General features: G+C 40.3%; 3 protein-coding genes across 3 annotated transcripts; 2 read left to right on the top strand and 1 right to left on the bottom strand.

Annotated features, from left to right (window-relative positions):
- Nucleotides 1–7,234: 7,234 nt before the first annotated feature.
- On the top strand, nt 7,235–8,020 carry LOC141655750 (uncharacterized). The gene has a single exon (XM_074462812.1). The coding sequence runs from the start codon at nt 7,235–7,237 to the stop codon at nt 8,018–8,020; it is 786 nt and encodes a 261-aa protein (XP_074318913.1).
- Nucleotides 8,021–9,666: 1,646 nt separating this feature from the next.
- Nucleotides 9,667–11,594, top strand: LOC141657868 (uncharacterized). Its single transcript, XM_074465251.1, has 2 exons — nt 9,667–10,961; nt 11,507–11,594. Exon 1 carries the CDS (start codon nt 9,704–9,706, stop codon nt 10,958–10,960), a length of 1,257 nt encoding a protein of 418 aa, XP_074321352.1. The 5' UTR covers nt 9,667–9,703; the 3' UTR covers nt 10,961; nt 11,507–11,594.
- LOC141657867 (IRK-interacting protein-like) lies at nt 11,056–14,097 on the bottom strand. The gene is made up of 2 exons (XM_074465250.1): nt 13,418–14,097; nt 11,056–12,508 (listed from the first exon to the last, which is right to left on the bottom strand). The coding sequence occupies exons 1-2, from the start codon at nt 13,634–13,636 to the stop codon at nt 11,141–11,143; spliced, it is 1,587 nt and encodes a 528-aa protein (XP_074321351.1). The 5' UTR covers nt 13,637–14,097; the 3' UTR covers nt 11,056–11,140.
- Nucleotides 14,098–16,286: the final 2,189 nt, after the last annotated feature.

Raw genomic sequence — 16,286 nt, 5'->3', positions numbered from 1 at the left:
CGTTCGAGATCATGTGCGACGCGAGTGACTATGCACTAGGAGCGGTGCTAGGTCAGAGGAAAGACAAAGCATTGAATGCTATTTACTATGCGAGCCGAACTCTGGATGAGGCTCAAGTGAAGTACACCACCACTGAGAAGGAGCTCTTAGCTGTAGTTTATGCCTTAGAAAAGTTTCGTACTTATTTAGTTGGGTCAGAAGTCACTGTTTTTACTGACCATGCAGCTTTGAGGCATCTCCTTGCTAAGAAGGAGGCCAAACCGCGGCTACTGAGGTGTATACTCCTTCTTTAGGAGTTTGACTTACAGATCAAGGATAAGAAAGGAGCTGAGAACGTTGTAGCTGATCACTTGTCGCGACTGATGCGACAAGAAGGGGAAGATTCTCTACCTATTGATGATTCTTTTCCGGACGATACTTTAATTGCTGTTATATCGTCTATTGTTGACCAGGAACCCTGGTATGCGATATAGCTAACCGTTGTCGGTGGCAAGTCGCCGCCCGACCTTTCTTCTCTCGCAGCAGAAGAAGCGTTTTCTCTATAACGCTAAACAAGATTTACAGGATGATCCTTACTTGTTTAAGGAATGTGCGCAGACGGTCTCTACAGACGGTGTATTCCGCAGTGGGAGACCAAAATAGTCTTGGAAGGCTGTCACTCCTCTTCATATGGTGGTCACCACGGTCCATCGCGCACCGTGGCTAAGGTACTTCATCGGTTTTTTGGCCTTCTTTGTTTGCGACGCCAAGTCTTTTGTTTCACTTGTGATACATGCCAACGATCGGGGAACATTTCGAAGAGACATGAGATGCCACAAAACGGCATCCTAGAGGTTGAGGTTTTCGATGTCTGGGGCATCGATTTCCAAGGACCGTTCCCATCCAGCAGAAAGGTAACAGATACATTTTAGTATTTGTAGACTATGTGTCAAAGTGGGTTGAGGCAATTGCTTCACCTCATTGTGACGGTAAGACCGTGATAAAAATGTTCAAAAAGATCATATTCCCCTGTTTTGGTGTCCCTAGGGTCGTCATTAGTGATGGGGGGATGCATTTTAAGGAAAAGAAACTCACTTCCATACTGTCCAGAGTTGGTGTCCAACACCGGCGTGGTTTGGGGTATCATCCCCAAACTAGTGGTCAGGTAGAGGTCTCTAATCGCGAGTTGAAAGAGATCTTGTCTAAAGTAGTTTCTAAATCACGGAAAAACTGGAGTCTTAAGCTAGATGACACATTATGGGCTTATAGAACCGCCTTTAAGACACCAATTGGTGCATCACCTTATAGGTTAGTTTATGGGAAATCGTGTCACTTACCCGTTGAGCTGGAATGTAAGGCCTGGTGGGCAATTCGTGAGCTTAATTATGATCCTAAAGCGTGTGGTCGAATCGTCTTTTGCAGCTTGATGAATTAGAGGAGTTTAGGCTTAATGCCTATGATAACTCGCGCATTTACAAGGAAAAGACGAAGAGATGGCATGACAAGAGAATCCTACCTCGGGAGTTTCATGTGGGGGCGGAAGGTGTTCTTTGTTTAATGCCCGATTGAGACTATTTCTGGCAAGTGAAGTCCGGTGGAGTGGTCCATATACGGTGACAGCCCGTCACTAAGTTTGGATCCGTGGAACTTGAAGACTCGAAGGCCGCAGATTCAAGGTGAATGGCCAATACGTGAAGCATTACCATGAGGCGAGTGAAGCGGACAACCGCGTTGAAGTCCTGCGCTTCGACGAGCTCGACGCGCCAGTAACTTGATACCAGAAAGGTCGTGCGGGACCTCTTAAACCGCTCTCGGGAGGCGGCCGGACGAGTTTTATTTATGCTTTTGTTGAACTATTTGTTTTTTTGTTTTAATTGCTTTTCTTTAGCTTTAAGTTAACATTTAGATTTGCTTTTGGAACAATTTCTCGTACTTTCCTTGCTTTCATGCGTCCTTTGCAGGCTAAAAGTACTCGATCGAAGGGTTTTGGAGCTCGATCGAGCACTTTCGACGCGGCTACCACTCGATCGAGGATGATGTCCTCGATCGACCAGATCCATAACCGGACCTACTCGATCGAGTGGGTAATCGATCGATCGATCCCTTCGTTACACTGTTCACTCGATCGATCTGTTCGCAGCGCTCGATCGGCGATTATGATCTCCGGGCTGTTTTTACGTCTACAACGCTACAGTTTGACTTTCCTTGACCTCCCATGTTCATGGTCGGTTTGGGGAGGTCCCGCTATATGACGTTTTGTAAGCTTTCCGACTCCACTCCTCCTTTTCTTTTTAGTTTGCATTTCTTTCCCTATTTTTGGTACAATGAGGGCATTGTACGGTTTGGTTTGGGGAGGTATGCATCCATATCTGTGTCTGCTTGTTTCTTGCATTTTTTTGCTTGTTTTAATTTATTTATTTCCGCATGCATTGTTGTTTTAATTAATTCCAAAAAATCATAAATTCAAAAAAAAAAAAAAAAAAAAAAAAATTTCACATTTTCATGTTTAAATTGAGTCGGAACGTTTGAACATTGACGCTACTTTGAATCCTTACTTGAGCCCTGCATACTCCTGACATTTAGCTGGCATGACTATGTGCATAATCTACGAGTTTTTGTTTCTCTTTTATCTGAACGAATAGACTTGATTCTCTATGTCGGCAAGCTACAATAACATTCTGAGGTTAGAGCTTATTAAACTGGTGACATTCATGACCGGTTTCTTTTAGAATGTGAGTAGTACTCTCTTTAAGACATGTAACATTAATTTGCATAAGCATGAGTCTAGTCTTCTTAATACCTGTATGCATTCGGTCTGTGGATGGTGACACGTGTTAGGAGAGGCAGTCCCCTTTATTTCATTCTACCCATGAGCCTCACATAGCCAAATTGCCTTTTTGCCCACCAACTACTTTCTATAATATTTCCTACCCTAGCTGAGCTAGTAACGAGTAGTTCTTGGAATGTGTTTTTGCAATTTGGTTATTTCATCTGATTTCAGAAGATGGTGAAAGAATTGAAGGGAAAGAAAATAAAATGTGTTGAATTGTGAAAAAAAAAATGAACGAAACAAAAAGAAAAGAAAGAAATCGTAAAAAAGAAAAAAAAAATTCAAAATGAGAAAAAAAAAAGGAATGAAAAAGAATGAGAATTGCTCAATGTTTCACACTCCCATGCCTTATTTATATTTTATGGGGAGTTGATGACTTTTTGGTGTTTTGTGAGTTTAGTGCATAATTTTGCACCGTTCATCTTGCTGTTATGAGTACGAAGTTGGGATGCAGTCTAAGTTTGGATCCGTTGTTGCTAGCCTGGCTAATAACCCCAAATATCCAAATTCATTTTAGCCCCTTCTTACCCATTGCCTCACTAACCCAAATGTAAGTCCTCGGCACGTGTCTTGGTCACTAGTATGGTTGGAATGCATATGTACGGTTGTAGAGACTTTATTCATGTTAACTGCATGCGTGTTCTTATAGGTCGAGTTAGGTGAGCGTCTTGCTTCTTCCTATCTTTCACATATATACTCACCCTTTACCTGATTTTGAGTGACGAGCGACCCGTGAGAGTCCGACATCTTTGAATCTTGCAAGGTCGACGGTTCAGTAAGCTTGAAACATTAATTTAACTCGTTTGCACTTTTCAGTTGCCACTTTGTCATTTTGTTGCATTAAATTGGTTCTATTGGATGATTTGTAGCTGATGCGTTGGTCCCGTTCTATTGTTCACCCTTAGTTGCATTCATATTTGCTTGGGGACAAGCAAAGGTTTGGTTTGGGGAGATTTGATGCGTGTCTTTTATATAAGGTTTTCACCTCATTTTTACACGCATTTCCGTGCTTTTTATGTAGCATCTGGCTACAAATACCCCCGAATATTCTACTTTGGTCCGTTTATTGTAATTTGCAGGAATTGACCGAGGAGGAGCTAAATCGAGCCTTAATTGTCCCAATTGTATGCATTCATGGGAAATAAGGAGCCGGAGCTTAGGAATCTTACACTTGGAGGACGTATGAGCTGAGTTAAGGAAGAAATTCAAGTCCTGAATGCGCCTATATAGCTCGATCGAGTACTTTGGTGCTCGATCGAATGCCGTACATACTCAAGACTGGTCGATCGACCAGATGAAGGAGTCGATCGAGGAGGACCAGCGGAAAAGTGCTCGATCGAGAGGTTGACCCAACTCGATCGAGTGACTTGGAGTTCGATCGAGTAATAATCTTACTCGATCGAGGGGTTTCCGTGTGCCTTTAGTTTATTTTCCGCCTAATCTTTTATGGGCTTTTGTAACCAGTCCTTGGATTAGGTTTAAGACAATTTTCAGTATAAGACTGAGGAGAACACTACGTTACTCCGATCTCTCCTTAACGACGTACATTTCATCCGTCACTTTATCACTGTTCTTGGGAATTCTATTCTCTACCTTGCTACTCGAATTCGGTATTATCATTTTAATTTAATTCTTTATCGTATTTATTCCTCTTAATTCCTTTTCCCTCTTTATTTTATAACTGTTCAATTAAATAGATTATTCATCATGTTTAGTTTAAATTGCCTAGTTATTGTTATTGTTAATTTGATGACCATGAGTAGCTAATTCCCTATGCTAAGACTATAGGGGATCCATGATTTGAAGGGAGAGTGATCGAATTACTAGGTTAATATCGATCACCGTCTTTGTTGTTTAAATGCTACATATAATTGTAATTGCCTAATTGAGTCGACGCAATTAGACCCTTATTCTTAGTGGACCTTGACCTGGACCGAAAGGTTGGAAGGGGGAGACTAGTAGCGAGCAATAGAGTATTGCAGCGAGGACGAAAGTTAAACTGTTTACACTTTAGGGTGAATTAAGGACCGAAAGGCGACGTTCGCTACCCCCTAGACCGTACTGCATTGACCTGGGACCTAGATTACTCAACCGGACGATTGTGGTGAACCGCTTGTCTTAGCTATTCTCTTTTATCTGTTAAACTCTCTTCCCTTATTTCTCTTTCCCTTACTCTTTTAGTTTAGAAACCACATTTTACAACCCCCAATTTTGGTTACTTCGACGAACCTAGTTCTAGCAGATAAATTCCTACCTCTCTGTGGATTCGACCCAACTTCCCTAGCTATATTAGTTAGTTGGAACCAGTTGGTTATTTTTGACAGGTACGCGACAGACGTGTCATCTACCACTTGGAGTGACTGCGACGGCGTCTACCTCTTCGGGTGACTGCCGTGGCGTCTACTACTTGGGGTGACTGCGACGGCGCTAATTTCTTGATGGAGACTGCCGCTCTTATCGGTATGACAGTGTGAGCCGGCGTCGGTTTCTTGATAGAGATTGCCGCTCTTGTCGGTATGACAGTGTGAGCCGACATCTGTTTCTTGATAGATAACTGATGGGAAAATTTCGCTTTGATGGAAGGCTTGGATGGTTTTTCATTAGGTAAAAACATGCGTTGGGGTGTCCACAGCTATTTTGGACACCTCCGCAGCTACATAAATTCCTACGAGATTACCAATGCCCTAATGGCTCATCACAGGCACACCTCCCCAGTCAGCCGCTAGTTGTATCCATGAGGTCGCCCTCCTGCTGTAAGGACGGGCTTTTTCCTTTTTCGGACTTCCTTGCCTCTTTGAGGGATTGCATGTTGCATCCTCGGGCAGCTATCTGGACGTTGACCACCTCATCCTTCTCGTTTTTGGAGACGAGCTTATGCGCTTCCCCCCGGTCCGAGACGTACATCAGTGTTAGGGCCCGGATGGACATTACTGCGTCGGTGGAGGGCTGCACGACTCCAGAGTTGTTGAAAGCATCATCTTGGCAGAACGCGGTTTCGTCGGTCGCGACTGCGTCTTGTTGTTTCGACATTTTCTTAGCTTTTTGGGTGGGTTTTTGTTGTTTTGTTTTTTTTTTGTTTGGGAATGAATGTGACTAGCTTCTAGTGTCTTCCCCACAGACGGCGCCAATTGTTCCGGGTGTAATTCCGGAGCAAGTATCGTTACCACCCGTGGCTTGTAGAATAATGTCTTGAGTTGAATCCTTCTTGCTTCTATCGTCCCTTTCGGCCTCTCCTGCAACAATGAACGAACTGAGGGCTTGGCTTTGTGCCAAGCGTACTCACTCCGACGCTCAAGTTAGTAAACTTAAAGGATTAAGCTGTGTTACTTGGCTAGATATGTATTGTAGAGAGATAAGGGAGATATTACCAGATGAATAGTGTATTTAGGTTAAGTTGTGGGGATCCTTTCCTCAAAGAAGGTTGAGGAGTATTTATAGGCTTTCACCTTTTGTCACGTAGTGGCCAAGTGGCCAAGTGGCTATCAGGTGGAAAGATTGTTCTACCCTCGACCGATGGACCTATGGCAGGCCGGCCGAGGGTCTTGGATGTGAGCACGCGGATATGTGTCCCGGCTGGCAGGTTGTCAGGCCGAGACCCGGGTGACAGGCCGATGGGATGCATCGGCTAGGCTGTCTAAGTCGTTGACTTGCTGTGGATATCTTTGACCTTGCTCAGTGTGTTGACTTGGTCAGCGGTGCAGAATACTTGCTCTGGTTATCTTTGACCCACCAGATCACATCGTTTCAGGAGACCGCAAGGAGGATTCAAGCAAAGACGTCATTCTACAAGCCACGGGTGGTAACAATACTTGCTCTGGAATTACACCCGGAACAATTTTTAAAACTAAACATTACGGCCAAGAATATGTTTTTAGGAAATATTTTTTAATTAATTCTATTTTTCTATCTTTTGTTACAAACATACAGGTTGAGACTTGAGAGTATTCATAAATTGTTATTCCTTCTAAAAAGAAAAACTTAAGACATATTTTTTCTTACTCTTTAACTTAATATATATCTTTGCTCCATACTATATAAAAACTTAAATTTTGGTTAAATTTTTTTTAGTTGTTTATATAACGGCTTTAGTAGATATAATGATATAATTAAAAACAATATTTTTTAAAACAAAGTTAATAAAATAATTTCGGTTTCGACAATCTTATACGGAGTAAAAGTGTTGAACAATCTTTTTTCTAGCTCTTAATACAAAATATTATTAATAGTAAATTTTATAATTAAATTTCAAATGCAGTTAAATACCAATAGTATAATTGTTAAATTCTCTAATATTCCTATCTAAAAAACCGCGCATTTGCGCTGGATCTCTACTAGTATTGGATAGAATAGTTAGTTATGAAACAACGTACCAAACAAAAGAGATCACAACAAGAGATACCAAAATATCCGGTGTGTGAGCATGAGATGGAGACTTGTCTCCATCTTGTGCGGGGTTGTGGTTGGGCGGGTGGATTGTGGGATAGGCTGGGAATTGGTGTGCGCATGGCTGGCGGGTATGAATGGGTGAGGGAGTGGGTGGAGGATGTGTGGAGGGAGCTCCAGGACGGTGAGATAGATACTTTTATGATGGGGTGTTGGGCGATATGGGAAGTTCGTAATAAATGGGTCTTCGATGGGGTTGCGGTGGATGCAGGTAAGGTGGCTAGAAGAGTGGAAGAGTTAAGGAAGGAAATGGAGGACGAAGTGAGGGTGGCTGGTGTTCAAGATAAACAAGAGGAGGGACGAGGGAGATGGCGTAAACCGAAGGAAGGATGGGCAAAGTTGAACGTGGACGCGGGTGTTAAGGAAGGTTGGGGGACGGGGCTTGGAGCGGTTTGCCGTAACAGTGAGGATAGGGTGTTGTGGGGGATGGCGGAGTTCAGAAGCGGGACCATGGAACCCAAAATGGCGGAGGCTGAAGTGGTGATGGCTGGTCTAAAGGAAGCTCAAGCAAGAAGGTGTAGGCGTTTGGTTATTGAGAGCGATTGGAAGGTGTTGATCGACGCGCTGAAGTCGAAGGCAAATGGTAGAAGCGAGTTTTATTTATTACTTGATGATATTTTGGATTTGTGTAATGGTTTCGAGTCTATTTTGTGGTCGTTTGTGTCTAGAAAACATAACAATGTAGCGCATGAGCTGGCTCATTTAAGCTCTTCGCATCTCGGTAGAAAGTTTGGGTTAGTACTCTGCCCCGACATGTTATGGATTTGATTTCCGATGATATCATTAATATGAGGTAATACCGCCTGGGGTGGTTTTTCAAAAAAAAAAAAAAAAAAAAAGAAAAAAAAATACATTAAAGATATAGTGATAGAAGTATTTTTATTTTTTTTAGATGAAGAAACCAGTTATCTTTAGTGTGCATTGTTTAAATTCTCAAGTATACATGATAGCTTGCAAACCACGTACATTAGGTTAACCATCTGAGGGGTGAACATGTACACTAGGTTAACCATTTGAGGGTGACAGTCCCAAAGTCTAGGAAGCATAACCTTAAATTATACTTCCTCCATTCAACTCCAAACTACCATATTGGTTTTTGCATACTATTCACAAATGAATCTTCAATTGCAATTTTCTCTCAATATATAAGTGAAAATATATTCTTGTGGGATCTTATTTGATTCGTCTTTACGAGTACATTAAAAATATGTAACTTTTATAATTTTTGCATATACGTAGCTAATGATATTTACCGCGCAAAACTTGCGTTGGCAAACGTGAAAAGTGTACTATGGTAGTTTGGAGTTGAATGGAGGAAGTAAATATTACAGAAAATTGCTATTAAAAAGGCTTGAACTCGAGACCCATTGAAAATTGCACCTATGAAAATATAGTGAATTTAGTGATAGGAGTAAATTTGTGATTGCTCAATAACTTGATACACTCCCTCCAAATTTCGGTGTTAACCTTATCATGCCTCACGGCCTAAGGGATATATTAAAGGTTTGGCGCCAAAAACCGTTGCATATCACAATAAAATCAAAGCAAAACTGAAGCAGTTTCATTTCAATCACACGTTACCACAAAGGCAAAACAAAAACTTATATCTCCTCTTCAAATCCGACGACGACGACGTAGCCACCACCATTACCGACAACGGCAACACCCCCGTTTTCACCATCATCGCTGTTTGTTTATTAATTTGAGGTGTCTTAATTATTTCCTTACTATTTACTTCATTTTAATTTAAAAAAAATAAAATATTAAATCATCATTAGGATATAATCAATCAACCCTTGTGGCAGTTTTATCAATTAGTTCTACCATTAATTTTGGTACTTGTCATTCTTACGATTAGTGGAGGACCTTAGTTATGCGGGAAAGGGCCCGGCCCCGCTGGCTTTTCATATTTTTGTGATTCGTAAATGTGGTTGTTATGCAAGAATATGGTGATTAATCGAGTCGTTGAATGAAATGCAATCGACATGACTCACATGACTATAATTCAGTGGCGTAGCCACATATATGGTTGTGGGTCTTGAGTCCCCACAGCTTTTCGACAATTGACGTTTTTTATCTTAAAATTTGTCCGTTTTGAAAATTTTGCGTCTTTAAGACCCCGTATTAAGAAATGATTAACAATTACATTAGAATAGACCCCACAGGTAAAAGATTCTGGCTCCGTCACTGCGACTATTGCAATTGTTGCCTTATTTAGCTAGGTCTCATTTATTCACAGTTGTTATTATGGATCAAGATGAAGATACAAGACTTTTTCTAAGTACGCTAGATGCTAGCACTGAAAGGATTTTCGAGGCATTTGCAGAGGTATTTCCATCTTTTTCAGGATTCCGGCCCTTGCTGTTTTAATAACATTCATCTAATGTTAATATATGTAACATTTATTTGTCTACTTGTTCATTTTGATAGAAGGCGGCTGAATTCAGTACGATGTCTGTTGCATTATGCGAAACTGAAACAGTTCACCAGAGCACTAGTAATCGCCTTCAACAAGCCGATGTCTGTTCTGCATCAGAAGAAAGCGGTTATTATAACCAACCACGCAAAAGAAGGAAACGCTGTTGGACGACTGATCAGAGTGTTCTGGAGGAACTGTCTTCAGCGACACAGACTAACTTGAGCGCGAATGAGAATACCTGTGCTTTTGTAGGTTGGCCGCAAACCTTTGCTTTTTCGAGTTATGTGCCTGCAAAGCCACTTACAGAATTCAAAGCAAAAAATAAGTGTATACACCAGAACACTGGTAAACGCGCTATGTTGCCTCCAATATCCGGAATTGATGGTAAAAGCGAGATGAAAAACACAGAAAAGTTTGATGATTTTCCAAAAGGACTGCAGGAGGCTATTGACATATTTGAGTCTCTGATTCCAGCACTTCGAAAGTTGGCAGTTGGTGTTGAGACGCTAAATAATCAGATATCCGAAGAAACAAGCTGGAGTTCACCCTCTACTTATAGTGGAACAAGTGCCGGGCAAAGCGGTTATCCCTCCTCATTAATCGGAAGTTATCTGTCAAGTGACCTTTACAGCGATGGAAGTGATGAATGTGCTGATGGGTATGAGACAGCGCGCCAGTCATCGAGTAATACTGATACTGATACATTTTCTGACTACAGCAGCCAAGATCGGTACTATCTAAGTCCGTCGAGCCAGGGGAGTTCAGAGCGGTCTCCCAGGAGGGAAGATCGTCGTGTTGAAAAGGGTAGAACAGTGGGTAGAATTAGCAAGTTGCGGAAGAAGATAGGGGCGATATTTCACCACCACCATCACCACCACCACCACCACCATCATTATAATGATAGGGATGAATCTAATTTGGGTGGTGTCGGTCTTTTGAAACGACTTGGAAAGTTTTTTCATCGAAGTGGGGAAAATGATCGTAAGAAAGGAAAAGCTGACAGGCGCCAGAAACCAGATAATAAGAGTGTGGTGAAAAAGAAGCAACACGTAGGACACTTTCGCACACTGGTAGATGGGCTGATGCGTCACACGAGGCATCCTAAGAAGCCTAAGAAGGTCAAAGACGACAAGGACATACTTGGGAGTGCTCGCCATAAGAGTAAAAGAACGAAAAAGAAATTACCTTGGTTGCCGAAGATGGGACGAGGTAAGGTGAAGGCGCCTAACAAGGGAAACGTCAAGCTTAAGAGAATCGCGACCAAGACTGCTAAGATGATTTTAACTTGAGGTATGCAGTCAATTTTGAGTGAATTAAGAGTGTTTCTGAAATCGAAACCAGAAATGTTCCGTCTTCAAAAACCAAGAGCAGAAAGATTTCCTAGTTTCTGAAATCAATTCCTTTAATCTATCTTCAATCAAGTCAGCAAACCATAGTATACATTAATCTACATTTCGATCAATTATTTCTTATGCGGCTGATTTGTACCTACATATAACCTTACATCTAAGAATCTTATCCAGCACGTAAAACCCGGGAGTGATCATCACTTTAACCCTGCTTGGTTTCTCCCCTTTCTGCTTATCACTTCCGATATCTTCCATATAGTGAGGATCAAACGTTCTATTCTCATCCACCCTTAGTATCATTAATGGAGGACAGAAAGAAAACGCTAATAAATGTAATAACCAAATACATTTTCCTGCAACAAAGAACGATTCAAGCAATTTCTCTGACCACGGTGTAGTCCAGTTCAGTGCTGTAATAATGCATTTCATTTTATTGTCACAGAACTCGCTCAACTCTTCGCTGTAATACTTTGTCCCTTTTTTCAGGACCTCATTCCAACTTAGGTTTCTTAATGCTGCAAATGACTGGAACTTTGCCAGTCGATCTTGCTGAGGATCTAGTAACTTTGACGTGCCATTTCTCCGGAAAACACAGTTCTCAAAATCCTGGTAAAATGCTTGGTTTACAATGGCCTCCAAATGATAGATTATTAACTTGGAATATCTTGAATTTACGGAGAGTTTGTGGGGTTTTAGTACCAAGTTCAAGTTCTCCTTAAGTTGGTCATCGTTTTCATCAATCTGCTCAAAGAGTGTCTTGCAGAATTGCTTTACTGACAATCTTGCTTCTGATACTATCTGTAAGAATCCTTCAATCATGACTTCCTCACTGACCGGCATTGAACCGTCCCCATTTTTGCCATCTGACAACTTTCCCCTCTTTGAAATACTATTAGTATCCGCTGCTTGGCGCAAAGCCTTCTTTAGCTCCTCACAATAAGACTCCAAAGTTTCGAGCTTTTTTCTCAAATCACCAAAGGAGGATCTCATCTCTGAAACTTCAGTCACAGCTTCATCCCTCTTCTGATTTGCCTCAATCAGCTCTTTCTTTAGTGTTTCTATCGGAACTGTCCCAAGATCCTTAAGAACTTGTGATGCTTGTTCGGATTCTGTTCTAACAGGCGAACTGTTGCCATTCTTTTGACGTCTTTTCAACCGAGGAATCAACCACGAGAGGATCATCCCACGGGATTTTGCTTGTGATGGATTCATTACAGCGTGAGATTCTGTTAGCGGCACGACAATATTGTTAGAATGCTTGATACTCCTGCTCTCATCATCAGTAATAACAGTTGCAGGTTTACAGTTGTTGCAGGATGAAACTGATGTGAAGTCCCCTAAACTGTTCCTTCTCCTGGACTTGGGAATTTCAATTCCTGGTGAATTTTGCGGCAACGACCAATGATTTGTGCATGAGCTAGCAACCGATCTAGTATCGTCCGCTGGACGAATATGGTTCTGTATGCTCCCAGTTTGCACTTCATAACTCTGTTAACAATGTAAAAATTATGACAAATTTAACTCAAACCAACAACGATAATACTCTTTCCGTCTAAGTCGTTTGTTTACCTTTTATATTCACTGTGAAGGGTCAAAGGTAAACAAATGATTAGGACGGAGGCAGTAAGAATTAAGAAAGGGAAATGATCTGAGAGTATATATGGAATAAGTAATTGCTGCAGTCAATTGATGCTTAGCTAGTAACTTCTAATTCACTATCTGTAGCTAGTAACTTCTAATTCACTATCTGTAACAACCATAATACTCTTTCCTTCTAAGTCATTTGTTTACCTTTTATATTCAGTGTGAGGGGTCAAAGGTAAACAAATGATTAGACCGGAGGGATTACTAATTAAGATAGGGAAATGATGTCAGAGTAAATGTGGAATAAGTTATTACTACAGTCAATTGATGCTTAGCTAGTACTGTAACTTCTAATTCACTCAAAGAAAGAACCTAAAGTTACTGCAGTCAATTGATGCTTGCTAGTAACTTCTAATTCACTCAAAGAACCTAAAGTCAATTAAAGTGAGTTTCAGTAACTGTAGCTTGTTTTTAGATTTAAGCAAACAATCTAATCTCTATAGTTTGACTTAAGATAAACATTAGACCTATAAGTCTAACAGTAATACTCTCTCCGTTCGGTCCAATTCACTACATCTGACCAAATATGTGAGGGAGAATTTAAAAAATGTAGTGAATTGTACCGAACCGAGGAGGGAGTATGCAACAGGCAAATGGTCAAATACCCAATTAATATTGTTGCTTAGAATGTTAGCATCATTTTGTTGAAGAAATTTTTTTACAGGAGTTATAACATTAATATCAATAACAAGATCACTTGAATGCAAAAGTAGTAAACTTTATGAATTTGTATAAAAACAAGGAGAGACTTACAGGAGTAAAAACAGGGTAATCATGAGCAGAAAACTGAGAAACAGGCCGCGGCAGCGGCGGAGAAGAAGCAGAAGAAGGGAACTTGAGCTGAGCAGTATTATTTTCTTGCATTAATGCAGCATGGAGTGCTCTTAGTTCCACAGCTTTAGCAATGGCTGCCTGAATTTCTTGCCTATTAATGGTCACACCATCTTCATTAATGTTCAATGCAGAAGCCATGGATGACACAGCAAGAACAATGAATAATTTAGCATGAAAAATCCATTGAAGAAAAAACAAGAAAGAAGCAGAGTTCTCTGTTTTGAAGGCAGACTATTTTTGAGGATGAGAGAAGTGGTTTTAGAGAGAGTGAGTGGGAGGGAACATAAAGGTTGGACAAACCAGCCAGCCTCCTATAAGACGGAGTTATCTGAGTATAACATTAAAACGGGTCAAATATCATTTCACTTGGGTATATAAGACAATTTTTTTACTTTTTTTCTATACATTCTACTTCTGTCTTATGCATATTATTTTACCCGTTTAAGTTTAAGACTGGCTGTAGGTAGAATTTGTGTGGACAAAATGAGTGGGGTGTTTTTTGGGTTTTGTTATAGTGCTAGACAAAATCATATCTAGAAAAGGATCTCGGAGAGCCATAGAATTACTAGTGAGTTTGCTTGTGTTTGTAGTTTTTGTATAGTTCACTTAAAGAGTAAAAAGCTATGCATGTGACCAGGGGCGGACCCGGGGGGGTCCCGGGGGGCAGGTGCACCCCATGAAATTTCAGAAATTAATATTTTTAAGTATCTAAATTAGACACGAAGTTGTCATGGCATAGCTGGTAGTACCTTTAGATGACTTATCAAATCTTAAACCACTGAACCACCTACATTTGTTAGTAAATTTAGTATTAAATTCTATTATATTCAATAAAAAAGAGATTATTTTAACATATATTTAGAATTTAATGTATTTTAGAGAAAACATTATTTTTTGAAAAAACATATCTATAGGACCAATTATTTTTTTCATTCTTTTACTTATATAATAATACTTCATCCGTCGTCTCGGTCAATTGTTGTCCTTTAATTTTTGCACAAAAATCAAGCAAAGAGAAAGGGGCTAATTATAAGATAACAAGTTGACCAAATTGAGGATGGAATATCAAATTGTTCATTAAGTTCATTCTTAAAATAAAAAGGACAACCATTAATTGAGAACCCAAAAATGGAATAGGACAACAAATGACCGGGACGGAGGGAGTAGCTAATTTAGGAAAAAAAATGCAAAATATAAAAAATTTGTCTTAAACACGCGTAAATAACGCGTCAAAAAAATTTTAGTGCCCCCCCGACACTAAATTCCTGGGTCCGCCACTGCATGTGACCATGTTCTTATCATCTTATTACAGAATGGAGGAGTGAAATTTACTCTATGCTTATTAAAGGAACACTATAAAAGTATAAAAGTAAAATCGTAACATTGTCCGGAAAACCCGAAAAAGAATTTTTTTTTACTTTTAGCCCAATCAATTTGAATCTATACATTTGAAAAAAAAAATACCTCATATATTTCACAAATATATATGTCGAAATAAAGAGCAAATAACGTAGAATTAAAATTATCATGCTTGGATAATGAGTTAAAGTATAACTAATTGTTTGTTAAAACTCAAAAGCTACTTTGAAAATATAATATAGAAGTTTCTCAAAGAAAAAAGAGTATTTCTTTATGATGGTGGTGGTGGTCCATAATGAGCACTACTTGTTATGATGGAGTGTGGCATCACTTTTGCTCATGTTGAGTTGTACATCTATGCCACCATTTTGATACTTACAATACACTTGTAACAAAGGAGGTCAATATACAGATCAATCACTGATTCATGGGACCATAAGGCTATTTTTATGTACTAGAGTATATTTTACCTTATCTTCTGTTCCATTCAATTATCTATGGTTCTTAATGTAAGATTAGTAACAGTGGGTTGAATGTGTAATGAAAGTTGTATATTGAATGTGCAAATGTACAGCTTATATAGTAATCCTAGGTGAGCTATTTGAGGTAAATAATAGGAGCCTCTAGACATGAGAATATTACACTATACAATCATTCTATATTTACTATGATTGAGCATCCTTGATTGATTTTCTTGATATGCTATGATTTGGAAGATATATGGTTAATACGCCCCCGCAAGATGGACGTTGAGGGAAGAAGTCCAATCTTGTCTCGTAGATCATGAAATCGGTGCTTGTGTAGAGGTTTGGTGAGGGCATCCGCCAGTTGATCATTGCTAGCAACATGCTGAATGCGGATGTGGCCGAGTTGAAGCTGCTCGCGAACAAAGTGAAAAGAAAGTGCCATATGCTTCATCCTCGAGTGAAAGACTGGATTTTTTGCATAGAGGGTAGCCGACATGTTGTCACAGTAGATAGTTGGTGGCTTGGTGATGATGATATTTAGCTCAGTGAGAAGATTCCGAAGCCAAAGTGTTTCAGTGGTGACTGATGCAACTGCACGAAATTCAGCCTCCGTTGTAGATAGGGCCAGGCCACGTTGTTTTTTGGAGGACCAGGATATTGGGTTTCGACCAAGGTAGAGAATGTACCCAGTTGTCGAGATGTAGTTGTCTTTGTCTCCTGCGAAGTCGGCGTCGCAGAATGCGTGGAGACAGAGGGGATTGTTGGAGTAGAGTTGAATGCCGTGATGTTGAGTTCCTTGAAGGTAGCGGAGTAGACGTTTGAGTGCCGACCAGTGTGTAATGGTGGGGTGGTGTAGAAATTGGGCTAGTCGATTAATTGTAAAGGCAATATCAGGGCGAGTCAGGGACAGGTATTGTAGACTGCCTACAATGGCTCGATAGTCCGAGTGGTTATGAATTGGT

Source organism: Silene latifolia, chromosome 5, assembly GCF_048544455.1.
Source record: "Silene latifolia isolate original U9 population chromosome 5, ASM4854445v1, whole genome shotgun sequence".
NCBI classification, from domain to species: domain Eukaryota; kingdom Viridiplantae; phylum Streptophyta; class Magnoliopsida; order Caryophyllales; family Caryophyllaceae; genus Silene; species Silene latifolia.
The sequence above is the reverse complement of the archived record's forward strand: the minus strand, read 5'-3'. Positions and strand labels throughout refer to the sequence as shown.